Source organism: Belonocnema kinseyi, chromosome 4 (assembly GCF_010883055.1).
Source record: "Belonocnema kinseyi isolate 2016_QV_RU_SX_M_011 chromosome 4, B_treatae_v1, whole genome shotgun sequence".
NCBI classification, from domain to species: Eukaryota; Metazoa; Arthropoda; class Insecta; order Hymenoptera; family Cynipidae; genus Belonocnema; species Belonocnema kinseyi.
In genome coordinates, this window is record NC_046660.1 from 87,461,062 (window position 1) to 87,477,115 (window position 16,054).

General features: G+C 32.1%; 1 protein-coding gene across 1 annotated transcript; it reads left to right on the forward strand.

The window, feature by feature from the left end:
• Positions 1–3,509: 3,509 nt before the first annotated feature.
• LOC117170993 (chitinase-like protein 3) lies at positions 3,510–14,701 on the forward strand. The gene is made up of 6 exons (XM_033358038.1): positions 3,510–3,645; positions 4,395–4,610; positions 12,227–12,497; positions 12,589–12,979; positions 14,202–14,473; positions 14,551–14,701. The coding sequence occupies exons 1-6, from the start codon at positions 3,510–3,512 to the stop codon at positions 14,699–14,701; spliced, it is 1,437 nt and encodes a 478-aa protein (XP_033213929.1).
• Positions 14,702–16,054: the final 1,353 nt, after the last annotated feature.

Below are 16,054 nucleotides of genomic sequence, written 5' to 3' on the forward strand. Positions count from 1 at the left end.
GAGAATTCTGGATCAATCTGAAAAATCTCTATCCCTTCCACACACTACTCCTTTCCCCTGCCGAGTGAGTCACGCCTACCCCGAAAGGGCAATGGCTTAATGCTGTAATAATAAAAGAATAATAATGTGACGAAAAATACAAGCGTGTTGCGTAAATATTAAAATCTTTTTATCTTGTAAATACAAGGATCAATATGTATGCTTCACGTTTTTGTCTTTATTTACATTATTGTTATATTGTTATTATTCAACAAGCTATTTTTGAATTATTTTCCTAACTTTTAGTGCATTTTAAGAAAAGTTTGTATTCCAAACATATTTTTAATTATATATATTATTTTATGTGTATATTTTTCCCCTAAGTTTATGAAACTTTAGTAAAATTGCGGGAGGCGGGGTTGGAATGAATTTCAAGATATCATTAATGGTTTGGAAGGGGTTGTTTTAGAAATACCTCACGTAATTTGTGTACGACCCCTTATTTACTTATAGAATTATTATTATTTCGTAAATTTATGACTATTACATGTAATATTAATACTAACGGGCATTACAGTGCTCTACTAATATTATTAGGTAAATTACAAGTTACAATTATCAATAAAGTAAAATAACATTTTTTACATTTATTGAACTAGGTACAACACGCAGAACTAGATTGCTCTGACGAAGAGCAGCTTATAATAAAATTTGTTCAATTTTATATACCCAATGGCCCCTGAAACAGTTATTTTTAATGTGAAGGGCGTTTTTATTGTATTACAAGCAGTACTGATTCAGTTAAAAATAAAGTAACATACCATTTTTTGCCTTTAATGAGCATGAAGATGATCTCTTAAAAATCATTATATCGTGCAGTTGCAGTTTATTTCTGCTCACCAAATAGTGAAAAAAATCTCTTTTTGTTCACGTATGGCAATGCCTAATTCTATTTCCAAGAAAAACTTGTTTTTAGTTCGTTATTCTTGCTGAAATACGTCTTCGTCTAACAAAAATGTTTGAGTTTCTGACAAGTTTACACCAGCTAGACCTCCCCATGATAAGGCACCCAATGGCAGCCCCCCCCCCCCCTCCCAGGATATTATATCCCACAGAAACTCGTAATTTCCGGCATGTATTCAGCCAATAAAGACTGGGTTTAGTTTGTGTCAAACAATCCTTGCTAGGGTATTACTTTACATACTGAAAAACGATAATCAGCAGCCTGCACAAATTGGGCAGGTCTTCCCATACGCGGAAAATTCGAGCATTATTGTCCAGTGAAAAAAAAAAACAATTTTTAACTTTCTGGCAAAATTGGGCAGGTCCTTCCGCAAGATGGAAGATTCAAGTATCAATTCCTACAGTTAACACCGATCAGTAGCAGCTTGGCAACATTGGGCAGTTCTTCTCACTATATACCAATTTTTTGCATTACTCCCCATAGTGAAAAACGATAAGTAACAGACTGGCAAAATCAAGCAGGGCTTCCCACAAAGTGGAAATTTAGTGCAGCATAGGCTGCTGTTTATCGTTTTTAACTATGGGGGGTCATGTCCGAATTTATCACACTGTAGGAAGACGTTCCTGATTTTTTCAGGCAGCTAATGATCGTTTTTTACTGCGAGGAATGCTGCCCATTTGTCCACCCTTTGTGAAGAGCTCACCCACGTAGCCAGATTGATACTTATGATTCTTCACCGTAGAGATTGATGCCCGAATCCGCCACTCTGTTTGAAGAACTGTCTCATTCCGGCAGGTTACTACTTAATGGTTTTCACTGTGGTAGTGATTCCTAAAATTGCTTTTTAATTATGCCAGGATCCTTATTACACAGCACCACAAAAAGAAGTGTTCTGTCCCAGAAATGAGATCAATGTACCCTCATGTATTTAGGGTCGCTGAAACCGAATATGACCTCAGAATTTCTACATCAAGTCAAGGTGTTTTCCTACCCTAAAAATAAGGGTTTAAATTTGCTGAATTTAAGGTGATCCACTAAAAAAATATAGTTTTTCTCTTCCAGAAACGAGACCAATATACCCTTATGTTTTCGGGGTCGCTGAAACCGAATATAACCTCAGAATTGTTTTATCAGATCAGGGTTTCTTTCTAACCTTAAAATAAGGACTCAAATTTTCTGTATTTAAGGTATTCAGAATTATACCGATCCCTACAACAAATTACTACGTTAAATCATCACAAAATGCCAGAGAGTGCAAAAACCAAATAACTGTTCACTATTTAATTCAAATATGACCATAAAATGTCGCACCCTTATTTATCCCCATAAAAAAAATCCCTTCAAAGGGTTGTGTCTTTCGAAAATGTATATCTCTGTTATATGATGCATTGAAAAATGTTGTATTTTATGAATATGTTATCAGCCGTCCACTTTTTACCTACCCTAACAAAGAATTCAATATTTTGAAATTTGATGTTTGTGAAATTTAAGGAAATGAAAAAATTCCTGCACACGGGTCCTCTAACAAACAATCACATATATTTGTGCTTTTTTGTCTGCGGAACAGACATATGATATAATTTAATGTTCACATTGTTGTAACTCATCAGTTTATTAGATCATGTTGGGGACCTTAGCCCAGTTTAATCTTCAGATATCCTGAAAGTCATGCTGTTCGCCTTAAATCAGGGCTAGCGGTTGACTTGGGTCGTGTGGGTACTACTACCCACTCGAAAAATATCCGTGTGGGTATTTACCCACTCGAAATTTTCGGACAAAACCTGAAATTCTAATATTTTTCATATTTCGAATCTTTGATATACCTCCCCCCTCTCCTTACTACCTACGCGGGCTAGAAATGTGATGCCGGCAAAATGTGAACTTCTCTGAAGTTGTGGGCAATGGCTGCCCTAAAAAGGGATGTGTGGATAATTCGCTTTGAGCTTCATGGAGTGTCGAAGCCAGCGAAGGCGCGCTGCCCTGCAGGGGGACGTGAGGGTGTGAGAATGAAGCCGTAGTATGTCCGACGATAAGTTGACAAGGTCCTCATCAAAGTCGGAAAGCCCTGGTACTCAGCTTGGTAGTTATCGGGGTTATCACCCCCAGAACGGTGGACTCATCTGCGATCGGAAAAGAATCCCTAACGCGCGGGTTTAAGAACATATTATGGAAATTTCAAGGAAAAGAAATTACTCACACTAAACTATCACACGCTTGTCAAGAAAAATCAGATTCTTTCTATTATATCTGTGGAAAATTTCAAGTTCTAGCATATCGGCGTCGCATTAACGAAAATATGAAGACAATTTGTAAAAAGTGTCTTAATCTTGATGTAATCAATCAAGATCTAAACTGGCTAATCCACGCTGCATGTAATTTCTTTCATAAAATGTTAGATCGTTGAAATAGCGGAAAACAAACACTCAAATTATTGAAGCCTATAGTGTGGAAAGAACCGCTCAATCGAGAGGAATGCTATATTTGCATGATAGACACGACTGGTGTCAATTGGAAAAATAAGTCGGAACTATGTTATGCAAAAGTATCAGCAGTATAAATGCCAATCATGACAGGAGAAATCACGAACGAAAGCTTAGGAGAGATGGATACGAGTGCTGAATATGCATCTCAGAACATGAAAATCGATGAAATGAGTGATGAGGCTGGCGAAAGTGCTAGGACTGCTGAAAGCGATATCGGAAGCAATTAAATGATTTAGTTGGAAGTTTAGGACTGTCGAAAGAAGCGGCAGAAGTTTTAGCATCAATCTTGAAAAAAAAGAACTTATTAGCCGAAGGTACGAAGGTTACATTTTATCGAGATCGAGATAAAGAATTTCGACCATTTTTCAAAACAGATGAGGCATCTTCTTTGGTATTTTGCTGTGATATTCCCGGTTTAATGAATGCTTCAAAGAAAGGCTGCTATGTGAAAGAACAGTGGAGACTATTTATTAACTCATCTTCACGTAGTTTTAATGGAGTTTTGCTCCATAACAAGAACGTGCATGAATCTGTTCCGGTATCATATTCAAGATGCACTAAAGAAGAGTATAATAACCTGAAAGATCTTCTTCGAATGATCAAATATAAAGAGCATGAATGGAAATTATCTATTAAGAAAAGTGTGAGAAAGTAGATCAGAATTAGAATCTGGATCCCACAAAGTTATTCGTGAGCTTTTAGTAGAGAAAACAAAATCTTACTTCCACCTCTGCATATAAAACTAGGTGTATTGAAGCAATTCGTAAAGGCTTTGGTTAAAGAAAGGGAATGCATTCAATACCTTGGTAAGATGTTTCCACAAATTTCAAATGTCAAATTGGTAGCAGGTATTTTCGATGGACCGCAAATCCGAAAAGTCATGAAAGATCCAAATTTCATAACAACTATGACAGATGAACAAAAAGAAGCTTGATTGAGCTTCAAGAAGGCAATTGATATTTTTTTAGGTAATCATAGGAGCGCCGACTGCAAAGAAGTAGTTCGGAAAATGGTTGACAACTTCCAAAAAATGGGATGCCACATGAGTTTGAAGTTGCACTTTTTTGATTCCCATATTGATTACTTCCCTGCCAATGTTGGTGCCTACAGCGAAGGGGAAGGTGAAAGATTTCACCAAGACCTCAAAGTAATAGAAGATGGTTACCAGGGAAGCTGGGATGTCAGTATGATGGCTGACTGATGCTGGTCTTTAAAAGAGGATTTAACAAAAAAAAATAGGGAAAAAAAGAAAAAAGGTGCCATTGCGGAGGACTATTGAAATAACAGAGCACACTATCATAAGAAAATCTGAGCCATGACAAGCATTCGAGACAGCATCCTCTCCAGAAATTGTGGAAAGGGATGATTTTCTAGAGGCTGGTTATGAGAGTGCAGAGGGGTTTAACATGTTTGTAGTTGGATAGCAGACTAGTTAGAATCTGTCTGTACAAGAAAAAAAAACAATAAATGAATTGAACCATAAAATTGTGAATACTTTGAATATAAGATACCCAACATTATCCGGGGGTAGTTCTTGAGAGCGTGAAGAAGTAAAAATGTGTGTAGTTCAATAACGGACTAGACATACCTGGCCATTAAAAGAAAAAGAAATTGAGCGCCAAATCACGAAGGAATTAATTTTTCAAATATTCAACCCTTAATCTTACTTGGGGGTAGTTCTAGAGATGCACGAGAGCTAAATATTTTTTTTTATTTTACAAAAAAAATGTGAAACAATTGTGCGTCCAGAAATTTGTTTTCTTAAAGTCATAAAAGTGAAGGTTAAATCTCTTCAATTCTCATCCTTCGGAAGGGGTGGTTTTTAGGGGCAAAAAGTTTGAACATTTTTAGAGATAAAGACTGTAGCTTATAACATATTCATAAAATAGAACATTTTTCAATGCATCATATAACAGAGATACACATTTTTGAAAGATGCAAACTTTTGAAGGGGTAGTTTTTACAGGGATAAATAAGGGTGCAAAATTTTTTGCTCATATTTGAGTTAAACAGTAAACAGTTACTAGGTTTCGGCACTCTCTTGCATTTTGTGATAATTCAACGTCGTAATTTGTTTTAGGGATTGACATAATTCTGAATACCTTAAATTCAGCAAATTTGAGCTCTTATTTTAAGGTAAGAAAAAAATTCTAACCTGATGACGCAATTCTGAGGTCATATTCAGTTTCAGCGACTCCGAAAACATAAGGGTACATTGGTCTCGTTACTGGGGGAAAAAAGTTTTTTTAGTGCCTTACGTTAAATTCAGCAAATTTGAGCCCTTATTTTAAGGTTATAAGAAACCCTGATCTGATGAGGCAATTCTGAGTTTATGTTTGGTTTGAGCGACCCCAAAAACATAAGGGTACAATGGTTTCGCTTTTGGGACAGCTCACTTTTTTTGTGGTGCTGTGTTCTCTTTTTTCATTGTGAAAAAAGAAGCATAAATTTGTCACCCTGTGGGAAAACCTGTCTGATGTGGATAAGCTCCTATTATTTGTCTTTCAGTGTGAAGAGTGGTGCCTAAAATTGCCACGCTGTGGAAAACCTGCTAGATTTTACCAGTCTGTCCCGTATCGTTTTTTACTGTGGCAAATTGTACCCAAAATCACAAACCTGCGGAAAGACTTGTGCAATTTCTGCAGAAAGCTAATTATCGTTTTTCATTAAGGGGGTGGTACACAAAATAGCCACCCTGTAAGAACACCTGTCCATTTTTCTAGACTGCTACTTATTGTTTTTTAATACGAGGAGTGATGCTTAAGATTCTAACCTTGTGAAAAGACCTAGCTGATGTTACCAGACTGCTAATTGTCGTTTTTCATTGTGAAAAATGATGCCCAAAATTTGTAGAATGTGGGAGGACGTGTCCAAAGTTTACAGTCTGCCAAATGTTGTTTTTCACTGTGTGGAGTGTTGTTTAAATTAGAACCTTGTCGAAAGACCTGCTCAATTTTTCCAAGAAGCTAATTATAGTTTCTTACATGAGGGAATGATGCCCAATTCACCTCTCTGTGGGAAGACATGCCTTAATTTATCAGGCTACTACTTATTCTTTTTCACTGTAGGGTTTTAGGCCCAAAAATTGCTTACCTGCGAAGAGATCTGCCTAATTTTGTTAGACTGCTTATTATAATTTTTCACTGTGGGAAGTAATGTTCAAAATTGCCGCTCTGTGAGAAAACCTGCCCAATTTCGCCAGGAAGGTAATTATCGTTGTTCACTATGGGAATTGATCCCCGAATTTGCGATCAAATGAAAATACCTGCCTAATCATTCCAACGAGGTATTCATCGTTTTACGCTATGTGATATAATGTTCAAAGTGCCCACCATGTAGAAAGACCTGCCGGGATGGGCATAACACCCTCGTTGAGGAGGGGATTAATGTGACGAAGGAGGTGTAAGTTTTTTAGTTTGGTCTAGAATTATTGTGTTATATATTTAGGTAACACGTTCGTTCCGCAACACAACTCCTATGCAGGATGCTAATTAAACTCTTTACCAATCACCCCAAGTGAAGAGCCTCACACAGTAGTCATGTGAGCCTCACCACTCGGACCCATTCGGATCCAAGGTCTTTTGTTTCGGGCTTCATTCACTCTACTGACACTTTTTTCAATAAATATTTGTCGCTATAATATGCTATCCTGGCATACTTCTCTAGCTTCCTTCAAACCCATGCATTTTTTCATTCCAGCTCTCATATTTCTGTGGCTTTTTATATCTCTACTAATTAGGGTTTCAGTCACAAATTCCAACCATTCTTTCTGCGGTTAGACTCTGGGCACGCTGCCATTTACTTTACGACGTTACACTTGTATCGTTAGTCTATCAACTTTTATTTTCTCAATATGCCCGAACCATCCTGTCCGAATCATCCTATCAGACCTGCTCTGTTTTGCCAGACTGTTCATTACCATTTTTCACTTGGAGAGTAATACCTAAAGTTACCACCGTGTAGGAAGACCTGCCGAATTTTCCCAAGAGAATAATTATCATTTTTCACTATAGGGATTGATACCCGAATTTTCAATTTTGTAAGCAGATCTGCCTAATTTTTCTAAGAGTTAATCATCGTGTTTTACTGTAGGAAGTAATTTCTAAAGTTGACAGCTTGTGGGAAGTCCTGCCGAATTTCTCCAAGAAGCTAATGATCGTTTTTCACTGTGCGGATAGATGTCCGAATTCTCCATTTAGTAATAAGACCTGCTTGATGTTCCTAGGTTGCTCCTTATCGTTTTGTACTGTGAGGAGTGGTGACCAACATTGCCACCCTGTGAGGCAATCTGTCTAATTTTTCCAGGAAGTTGAATCTAATTTTTGTTTTTTTAGAGTGGGGAGTGATGCCTTAATCTGTCATCCTAAATGTCCTGGAGGATCTTTATTTTTTGGGTCGGGATGCCCAAACAGGCCTGAAGTGAGCGTGAAGTGTCATGAAACGAATTTCCAGGGTTATTAGCGACTGTGCTATAGGGTTAATGGTAAACTGTAGTGTATCTGTGGAGAAGCATACCAAAAGAATAGAAGCAAAGCTTTTTGAAAACCCATCTTGCCTCAATTCTTGCTTGGGGCATCGAACCTGCGCCAGCGCAGCTGCCAAGACTGCAGTGTTGGACCATAATACAATCACGATACCGTCAAAGCTACGATAACTCACTATCTTCATTAGAATTGAAAATAGTACAGTAGTATATTTATGTACAGAAACAAATAATTTGTTATATTTTGCAACATTTTTTAGTGGCAATTTGTTTAGAAATGTTGAAAGTTCCACCATGATTTTTTTCAGATTTTTCCTATTTTCTTTTTCAATAAAAAACTGGGGTTCAAAATTCACTGTCTTTTAGAGCTATCAGATATCCTTTCTTTGTAACAGATTGTGGAGTCTGCAAGCTATCCGATTTTTTCACATTTTCGTTTTAGGCTCATTAACGTACATCATTTAGAACTTTAAAATAAACATTCATTGAGCTGTCATTTATCTTTCCCTTACTTCTTCAACGTAACAGCCAGAGGAATCACAGAAATCACAGAAATAAATTTGAGAATGACAATTCTCATTGTGATACCAATCAAATTTCAGCTGCAACCGATTTAACACCAGTATTTTTGTGATATATGCGCCAATATACATATTTTCATGTTAACCTATATTCTTCTCATTTTTTTTAAATTATAAAGATTCGTTTTGGCAAAAGAGGGAACGGTGCAGTCGAATTCCAAGCCATAAAATTCGTAGCTTACATACATAGCCACATATCAAGTCAAATAAAGGCATAGAAAAAAATAGAAAATGTTATAGGTTCATTAGTACCGAAAATGTTGCGTAGTCCGAATTGAAAAGTGTGTTTTCTAACTTATGTTTGATAATCATTAAAGATGAACTTCAGTGCTTATTCAAGAAATTATTCTTAGGTCTAGAAATGATCATAATTCCTATTTATCTATTAATGGGTAAAAATGGTTGAATTTAACAACTTTTTATTTTAAATAAAAATATTTTTTTGTTTAAATATCAACTATTACATTTTTTTCTGAAATTTTAATTTGTATGTATTTTTGCATCGTAGGTATTTTTAATACAATTTTCTTTTGTGCTGAGGCATTTGAGGGATAAATTATTATCAGATCTCAATTAAAGATAAGTGATCATTTTTTAATAAGGAACAATACACGTATTGATATTTTTGAGTGATTTTTGAATATAATTTCCGTGAAATTAAAGAAGAATGTTTGAATGCAAATTAGTCTGTAGATTTTTAAATACGACTTTTCATAAAGCTACATCAATTGAAATAATAAGACATTCTCAATTAGGTCATGTTGATCTAAGATATGGAAAGCGGATTCTAGTTATGTGTGCAGCATGTGACATGAATATTTACTTATGTATTTGCTGTCTGTGAGTTTGAATTATTTGTTTATCTTTTGGCCATAACAGGATTTGTAATAAAAACTACCAGCTTAATTGATGACGAAATTAAAAAACACAATTCTATTTGAGATTCAATATTTGTTTTAAATGATTCGTTATCAATCCACATGCGATATTCTGAATAGAAAATTGCTATAATAATTCTGATTAGATAGATGAAATGCTCTAATTTTTTAGGATTTTTTGTCCTGATTTTTATTTTTTATAACTTCCATTAAGAATTTATGTAATAATTAATTAATTATTTCTACAAATGTAAGTTTCATTGACCTGTAGCTTTCTTACAAATGAAAAGATTCACATAGTATATATGTATATGCAGAAAAAACACACGCTATTTTCAGAATATGAATGCAGGAAGTACAAGCATACAAAATTGATCAGTCATTACCTTACTGCGGCAATATTTACCTGCGGTATGAATAATACAGCAATAATGATATCTTCTTAAGTCAAGTGTTTTGGCAGGTGTCAATGATAGTATAAAAATGCCTGTACTTTAAATAAAAGATTTATAGTTTTTCGAAATTCTTCACGACCGATCTGAAAAATTAAAGGTACGTCTAATTAGTCTCAGTTGCACTTAGATCAGTCTCTACATAAAATTGATGATTATTAAATTTTATAAACTGTGAAGATACGTCTAAGCAGGATTAGTTAATTGATTGAGTCGAAAATATAGTTAAAATTTTCTTGCCCGAGTTTACATTTTTCAACTTTTTTTTAAAGAATCTAGTAATCATTTTTTAACCATTTATATTTTCGATATCTGGTCATTCTAAAATTCAGCTTCAATATACTGCTTGAAAAATGTATGTTCATATATTATTTTTATTGCTTTAAATATGATAGAAAAAATTAAAATTTCAGAGGTTTCAATCTTTTACTTGTGAATATTATCGACTGTACATTTTTTAAATATATTTACTATTTTAACCAAATTAATAATACTACAATTAAATTTTCATTCACAAAAAATTATCCCACAAAAATCATGATGGTTAAATTTTGTACCAATCAATACAAAATTTTTACTGATCTTCTAATATTAGAATTTAATTTTTTTTAGATGTATAATTTAATACTTTTTTGGAGTATTTGCTCAGCTTTCGCTTTAGGCTGTAGGCCGCCAGGATCTTCTAAACAGAGTGATAGTAAGTGATATATATATATATATATATCATGTAATGGGTAAAATACGGAATTTTAAATAATTTGATTTGGAATTAAATGGGGAAAAGCGTTTAAGATCAATCTCAAGATCAATTTTATATTCATATTAATTACCATTGATGTACAAATAATTATTTGCAATATTTACAGTAGCAGTCTGGGACTCAATATTATTTTAAATATTTGAAGAGGTTTTAAGGAATTTAAGCAAATGGATTGCAAAAAATTTACTCAACTTTAGAAAAATAAGAAAATAAATTATAGAGGATTTTAAAAGGTTTAGGGTTTAGATTTCTAACTATATTATAATATTTCTGTAAATTTCAAAGATTCTCACAGCTTAGGATTTAAAAGAGTTCGATAGATTTTCGATTTAGAAGATTCTAGAAAATTTTAAATATATGAAATGATTTCAGAAAACTATCAATATTTCCAAATATTTTAAAGAATTTTTAAGGAATTTGAAGGCATTAAGGTTTCCGGGGGTTGCAATAATTCTAAGAGATTTTAAAAGTTCTCAATAAGGCTTTGAGAATGAATTTTCAAGAATCATTCATGATTTCATAGGAATTCAATTATTTTAGGGAATTTTAAGAAATATCATCAGACTGTATGTCTTTTTTGGAATTTGATAATATTTTAATGGATTTCAAATATTTGAAGAGATTTTGAATTATTTCAATGTATTTCTAAAAATTAGGAGATTTTTAAAGTTATTAAAAAAAAATCTGAAAAATCTTGAAAAGATTCGAATAATTTGAAGAGATTTAAAAAGAATTTTAAAATTCTTAGGTACTTTTAAAAAACTGCAAGATATTTTCAAGAGCTTAACAAATTTTAAAATATTTCATAGGTTTTAAAATATTGTTTAATTCAAAGCATTTAAAATGTTTAGAAATATTTTAATATATTTAAAAATATTGTAAGAAATTCTTAATAAATTTGAAAAATTGCCAATTATTTTAATGTTATTCTGGGTTTGTTTCAGGATTTCAATGATTTTAAGTGATTATGAAAACTATCAAGGTATTTTAATACATTTTCCAGGATGTTAAGAAATTTTATTAGATCTTATAGAATTTTACGGATTTTATTGAATTATTATTATTATTATTATTATATAGAGACTATATGTTTAGAAATCATGTTCATGTTGCAGCATATTATAATAAAAGTGAAATATTACTTCTGTATTTAAAATTACTTTCAAATTCAAAAATAAGGGGAACTTAAAAATTCGGGGACATTTAAAGAGTGATTAAAACTCTAAAATTTTAATTGCAAACAGAAAAGTACCTTAATTTGGTAATTCACTAATTAATTCTGAAAAAATTCGTTTATTTAATATAATTATACCTTAAGTTTTCTATTGAAAGATATAACGCCACATCTGTGGAAAAAGATAGCCAAGAATCCTATCAGCTAAAATTTACTTATAAATAATAGATTTTATTTTGATGTGAAGTGCTATTTTTATTATTATAATTAATATTTCGTATGCAAAATAATTCGATTATACATGATTTTGTCAATTTTTTTACTTTCACCTTGATATTACTTATATCAGAAAAAGGAAATTGTGTAATTATTATTTTTGTTAGCAGACTGAAACTTGTGAATTAAAAAAAAAACACACACACATGCATATTCATATATAGTTCATGATCAGTTTTCTATCAATCTTTGCTAGAAATTGTTAGTTGCTATTACCGAAGCTGGGCCGAAGAACGTGCACTAGAAGAAAGGTTCTACATAGAAGACATCGATGTGGATATTTGCACTCACATAATGTACAGTTTCGTTGGACTTGGTGCAGACGCTTCTATTCGACTTTTCGATCCAACGCTAGATACGGAAAATAATGGATTTAAAAGGTTCACTGCTCTTCGAAAAAAGAACCCAAATTTGAAAACATTAGTCTCTATGGGGGGATGGGGCGAGGTATCTGATAATTATACTAAGTAAGTTTAATTCTAGATTAATTGAAGTTGATAAAAGTTGTTTATAAAGCCATAAAATGGATTATATATTTTTTTAATTTGCGCTTAATAGAGTAGTGACTGATCGGATTCTGCGAGAAAAACTTGTGAATAATATTGTCGAATTCGTGACAAATTATGAATTTTCTGGACTTGATCTTGATTGGGAATATCCAGCTCAACGTGGTGGAATTCCTTCTGATAAAGAGAATTTCGTTTTACTCTTGAAAGCACTCAGAGAAAAATTCGATCGTACAGGTCTCATTTTATCCATAGCAGCTGGCGTTGGTGAAAAGATTGCTAAAATATCATACGATATTAAGGGAATATCCAAGTATGTGAACTTCATAAATTTGATGACTTACGATTTTCACGGAACCCTTGATGTTAATAAGACAGTTGGTCATAATACTCCAATGTATCCTTCATCAAAGGAAAATGCAGAGGAGAGTAAAGTAAACATTGTAAGTACATAGTTACACATTACAGTTACATTTGGTTGATAATGTAATCTACTCTTAATTTTAGTGAAACGAAAACGTTATTAAAAATTCTATGTGATTTCCTGTTTGTTCGAAGGTATCGCTCTTTCTGATTATAAAAATTTTAAAATCAGACGAGTAGGCTCTACAAAATTAAACTTTAAAATTTTTGAAGTCCTTCTTTTTGTAATTAAAGAATTTCGACATTCTTGTGATTAAAATAACTTTTCATTTATCTTCTAAGATCTTTATTAAAATTGCTTACGACTAACCACTTCAATTTAAGATTTTTCTGTTTTAAAGATTTTCAGTTATTTAGTTTTAAACTGTACAATTAGATTGTAATACGCCGAATTTGTAATTTTTTAATTTTTTCGATTAGTTACCTTTTAAAGGATTTTAATAAGAAAACTTTACATTTGATCTTATATCTTGTATAATGAAATTAAGAATAATAATAATTTTCATTCTTAAAATGATACATTATTTTTTTGTACGTTTAAATTCAAAGTTTTTTAATTTCTAGCTTATGTTCTCGAATTTTTTATGATCCTACAGTATTCGTAAGCATGCTTTCAAGTTCTAAATTGTTTAGCTTGTGCTTTTCAATTCCATTAAATATTAAATATTTCTGAAAATTCATTAAATATTTAAAAATATTACAAATCTTTTAAAAGTGTTAAAAATTCATTGATTGGCATGCCGTCAGAATGTCAATTCTCTATTATGATTGTCAAGGACATTTTTTTTTGGTTTCATAGTACCTTCACATCGAATTGGGTTTCATAATTCAAACAAAAATTCTGTAGGAAAGTCAACATTTGTCTATGTTTACTTTTTATTTCTTTGAAATCGCTAAAAACCTTGAAAATTCCGTGTTACCACCGAACCATCTTTAAGTCTCTTAAAATTCCTTAAAGTTTCTTAAAATCATTTAAAATTTCTCTAAATCCTTTCCAGCCCCTGTATTACTTGTTTAGAAAATTTAAACTCTTAAAAGCTTTATATTTTAAATTGTTTTTTAAATAAATAAAATAATAATAAAATAAATAATAAATAAAATTTTCTTTCAAAATTATTAATTATTAAAAGTCTGACATTTATAATTTTAAGATATAAAATTCAAATTGTTCCTTAATTTTGAATTTAGAAATATATGTACCTAAAATTCATGCGGTGATTTTTAAATATTTTTTTCTCTCAGGATACTGTTGTGAAATACTGGATTTCCGAAGGTGCTCCACCAGAGAAGTTAATACTAGGGACTGCTTTTTATGGAAAAACGTTTACTTTAGTTAATCCAAAAGAAATTAAAAGAGGCGCACCAGTTTCGGGTCCAGGAAAACTTGAGGATCCAGCATATTACAAAGTTTGCCAGTTAATAATAAATCCAAAATGGCAGTATTTGTACGACGAAGAACAGAAAGTGCCATATATATACAACGGGAACCAAATTATAGCCTATGATAATGTTGAGTGAGTCTTCAAATAAAGTATTTTCAATTTTGTATCGAAATAATGATAAAAATATTTTATTTTCATATATATTTTAGATCGATTAAGAAGAAGGCTGAATATGCTATTACCATGAATCTTGGAGGTGTCGTGATATGGAGTGTAGACCAAGATGACTTTCAGGGAATATGTGGAGAAAAGTTCCCACTTCTAAAGACTTTGGACCGTGTCTTTAATGCCATATGTTAAGTACTTCTGTGAATTTTAATCGACAAAATAAAGAATTTATTTCATTTCTGACTAACCTTTTTTTCTTAACTCGAAATTATAAACCTATTACAATTTTTAAAAAGTTTGATTTATGGTTTGTTATAAAAACAAGTATGAATTACAGTTTTTAAATAAAGTTATAACTTTATTTTCGGCTTACCAATATTTTTAGCTTAATTTAAGAACTCGCTTGTTTTCAAGAGGCATAATCACACATTATTGCTTTTCATAGCTCAGGGGAAGTTAACTGAGTATTCAATTCAATCATACGGTTATTCATATGGTGCAAAACAACAATATAGCGAACGACTTATTGTGGCCAGATAACGTTAGCCAATAAGCACTATATATATTTGTTGCAAACACGTTTTTGTAAAATCAGCAGTACAAAAATCTTTGTATCACTATCTTCGCTTCAGAAGCAGCCATCTATGTTTATCGCAAATCGAATCCTGTAAACAAATTAAAGAATACTATTTATATATTTACTCAAAATGTGTATGAATTATCCCATTATAGGAATTTTGTTCATTTCTATAATTAACTTACATGTGTTTGTTCAGCAAAAGCCAAAATTTTAGTCTAACACATTTAAATTTCTTAATTTGTTTTAAAATATATAAAACATAGAATGATAAAGGACTTGGAGTTTGGCTTTAGGTGAAAACCCTATCGAAAATTAAGTTTGTGTTTCTTTAAATTTCGTACACGCCTTATATAAAGCGAATGTACACATACTACATAAAAAGATCAAAATTTAATTTAAAGTGATTTGTGTAATATAAGAGAAGAATTTCCATATTATTCTTACTTTAAATTTGGATAGTCTTTATTATTCTAAAAAATTTGGGTATAATTTGCCAGATAATTAGCACAGATAGTTGAATATATTATTTGTACCGAATTGTCGAGATGCATAATTCAGGTCGAAGAATCAATTATTTGTACCGAAATTTTCCAGATGGATAGCTGAGGGATCCTAGCTGAGATATTCGCACCAAAAATTTGCTATTTTGTAGAAAAATGAAAAAAATTGACTACAGACAAATAAGCTTACTCTCTTTCTTTGCAAGTAATTTGCATGTTTCTAAAGATGGAAGATTATTTTCAATTTATAATTTACCTCTTTTTGTATATACCCTGATGTAAGAATTCAACAAAAAAGTAGAATGAATTGAAATTATGTTTACAGAAATCTACAAATAAATACAAAAAATTACAACCAAAATCATGTAATATAGTCACAGCTTCCTCCTTCGATTAGATAAGCAGCCCTATATATTTGAGGGCTTCAGGGCCACTAGTTCAGTTCTAATCTTGACTTTACTCTGT

Bases quoted from the DNA above. Each gene is read 5' to 3' on its own strand.
- LOC117170993 (XM_033358038.1), top strand. From the start codon at position 3,510: ATGACAGGAGAAATCACGAACGAAAGCTTAGGAGAGATGGATACGAGT. The intron at 3,646-4,394 runs GCAATTAAATGA...ATATTTTTTTAG, and splicing joins TGCTGAAAGCGATATCGGAA to GTAATCATAGGAGCGCCGAC. The intron at 12,980-14,201 runs GTAAGTACATAG...TTTTTCTCTCAG, and splicing joins AGGAGAGTAAAGTAAACATT to GATACTGTTGTGAAATACTG.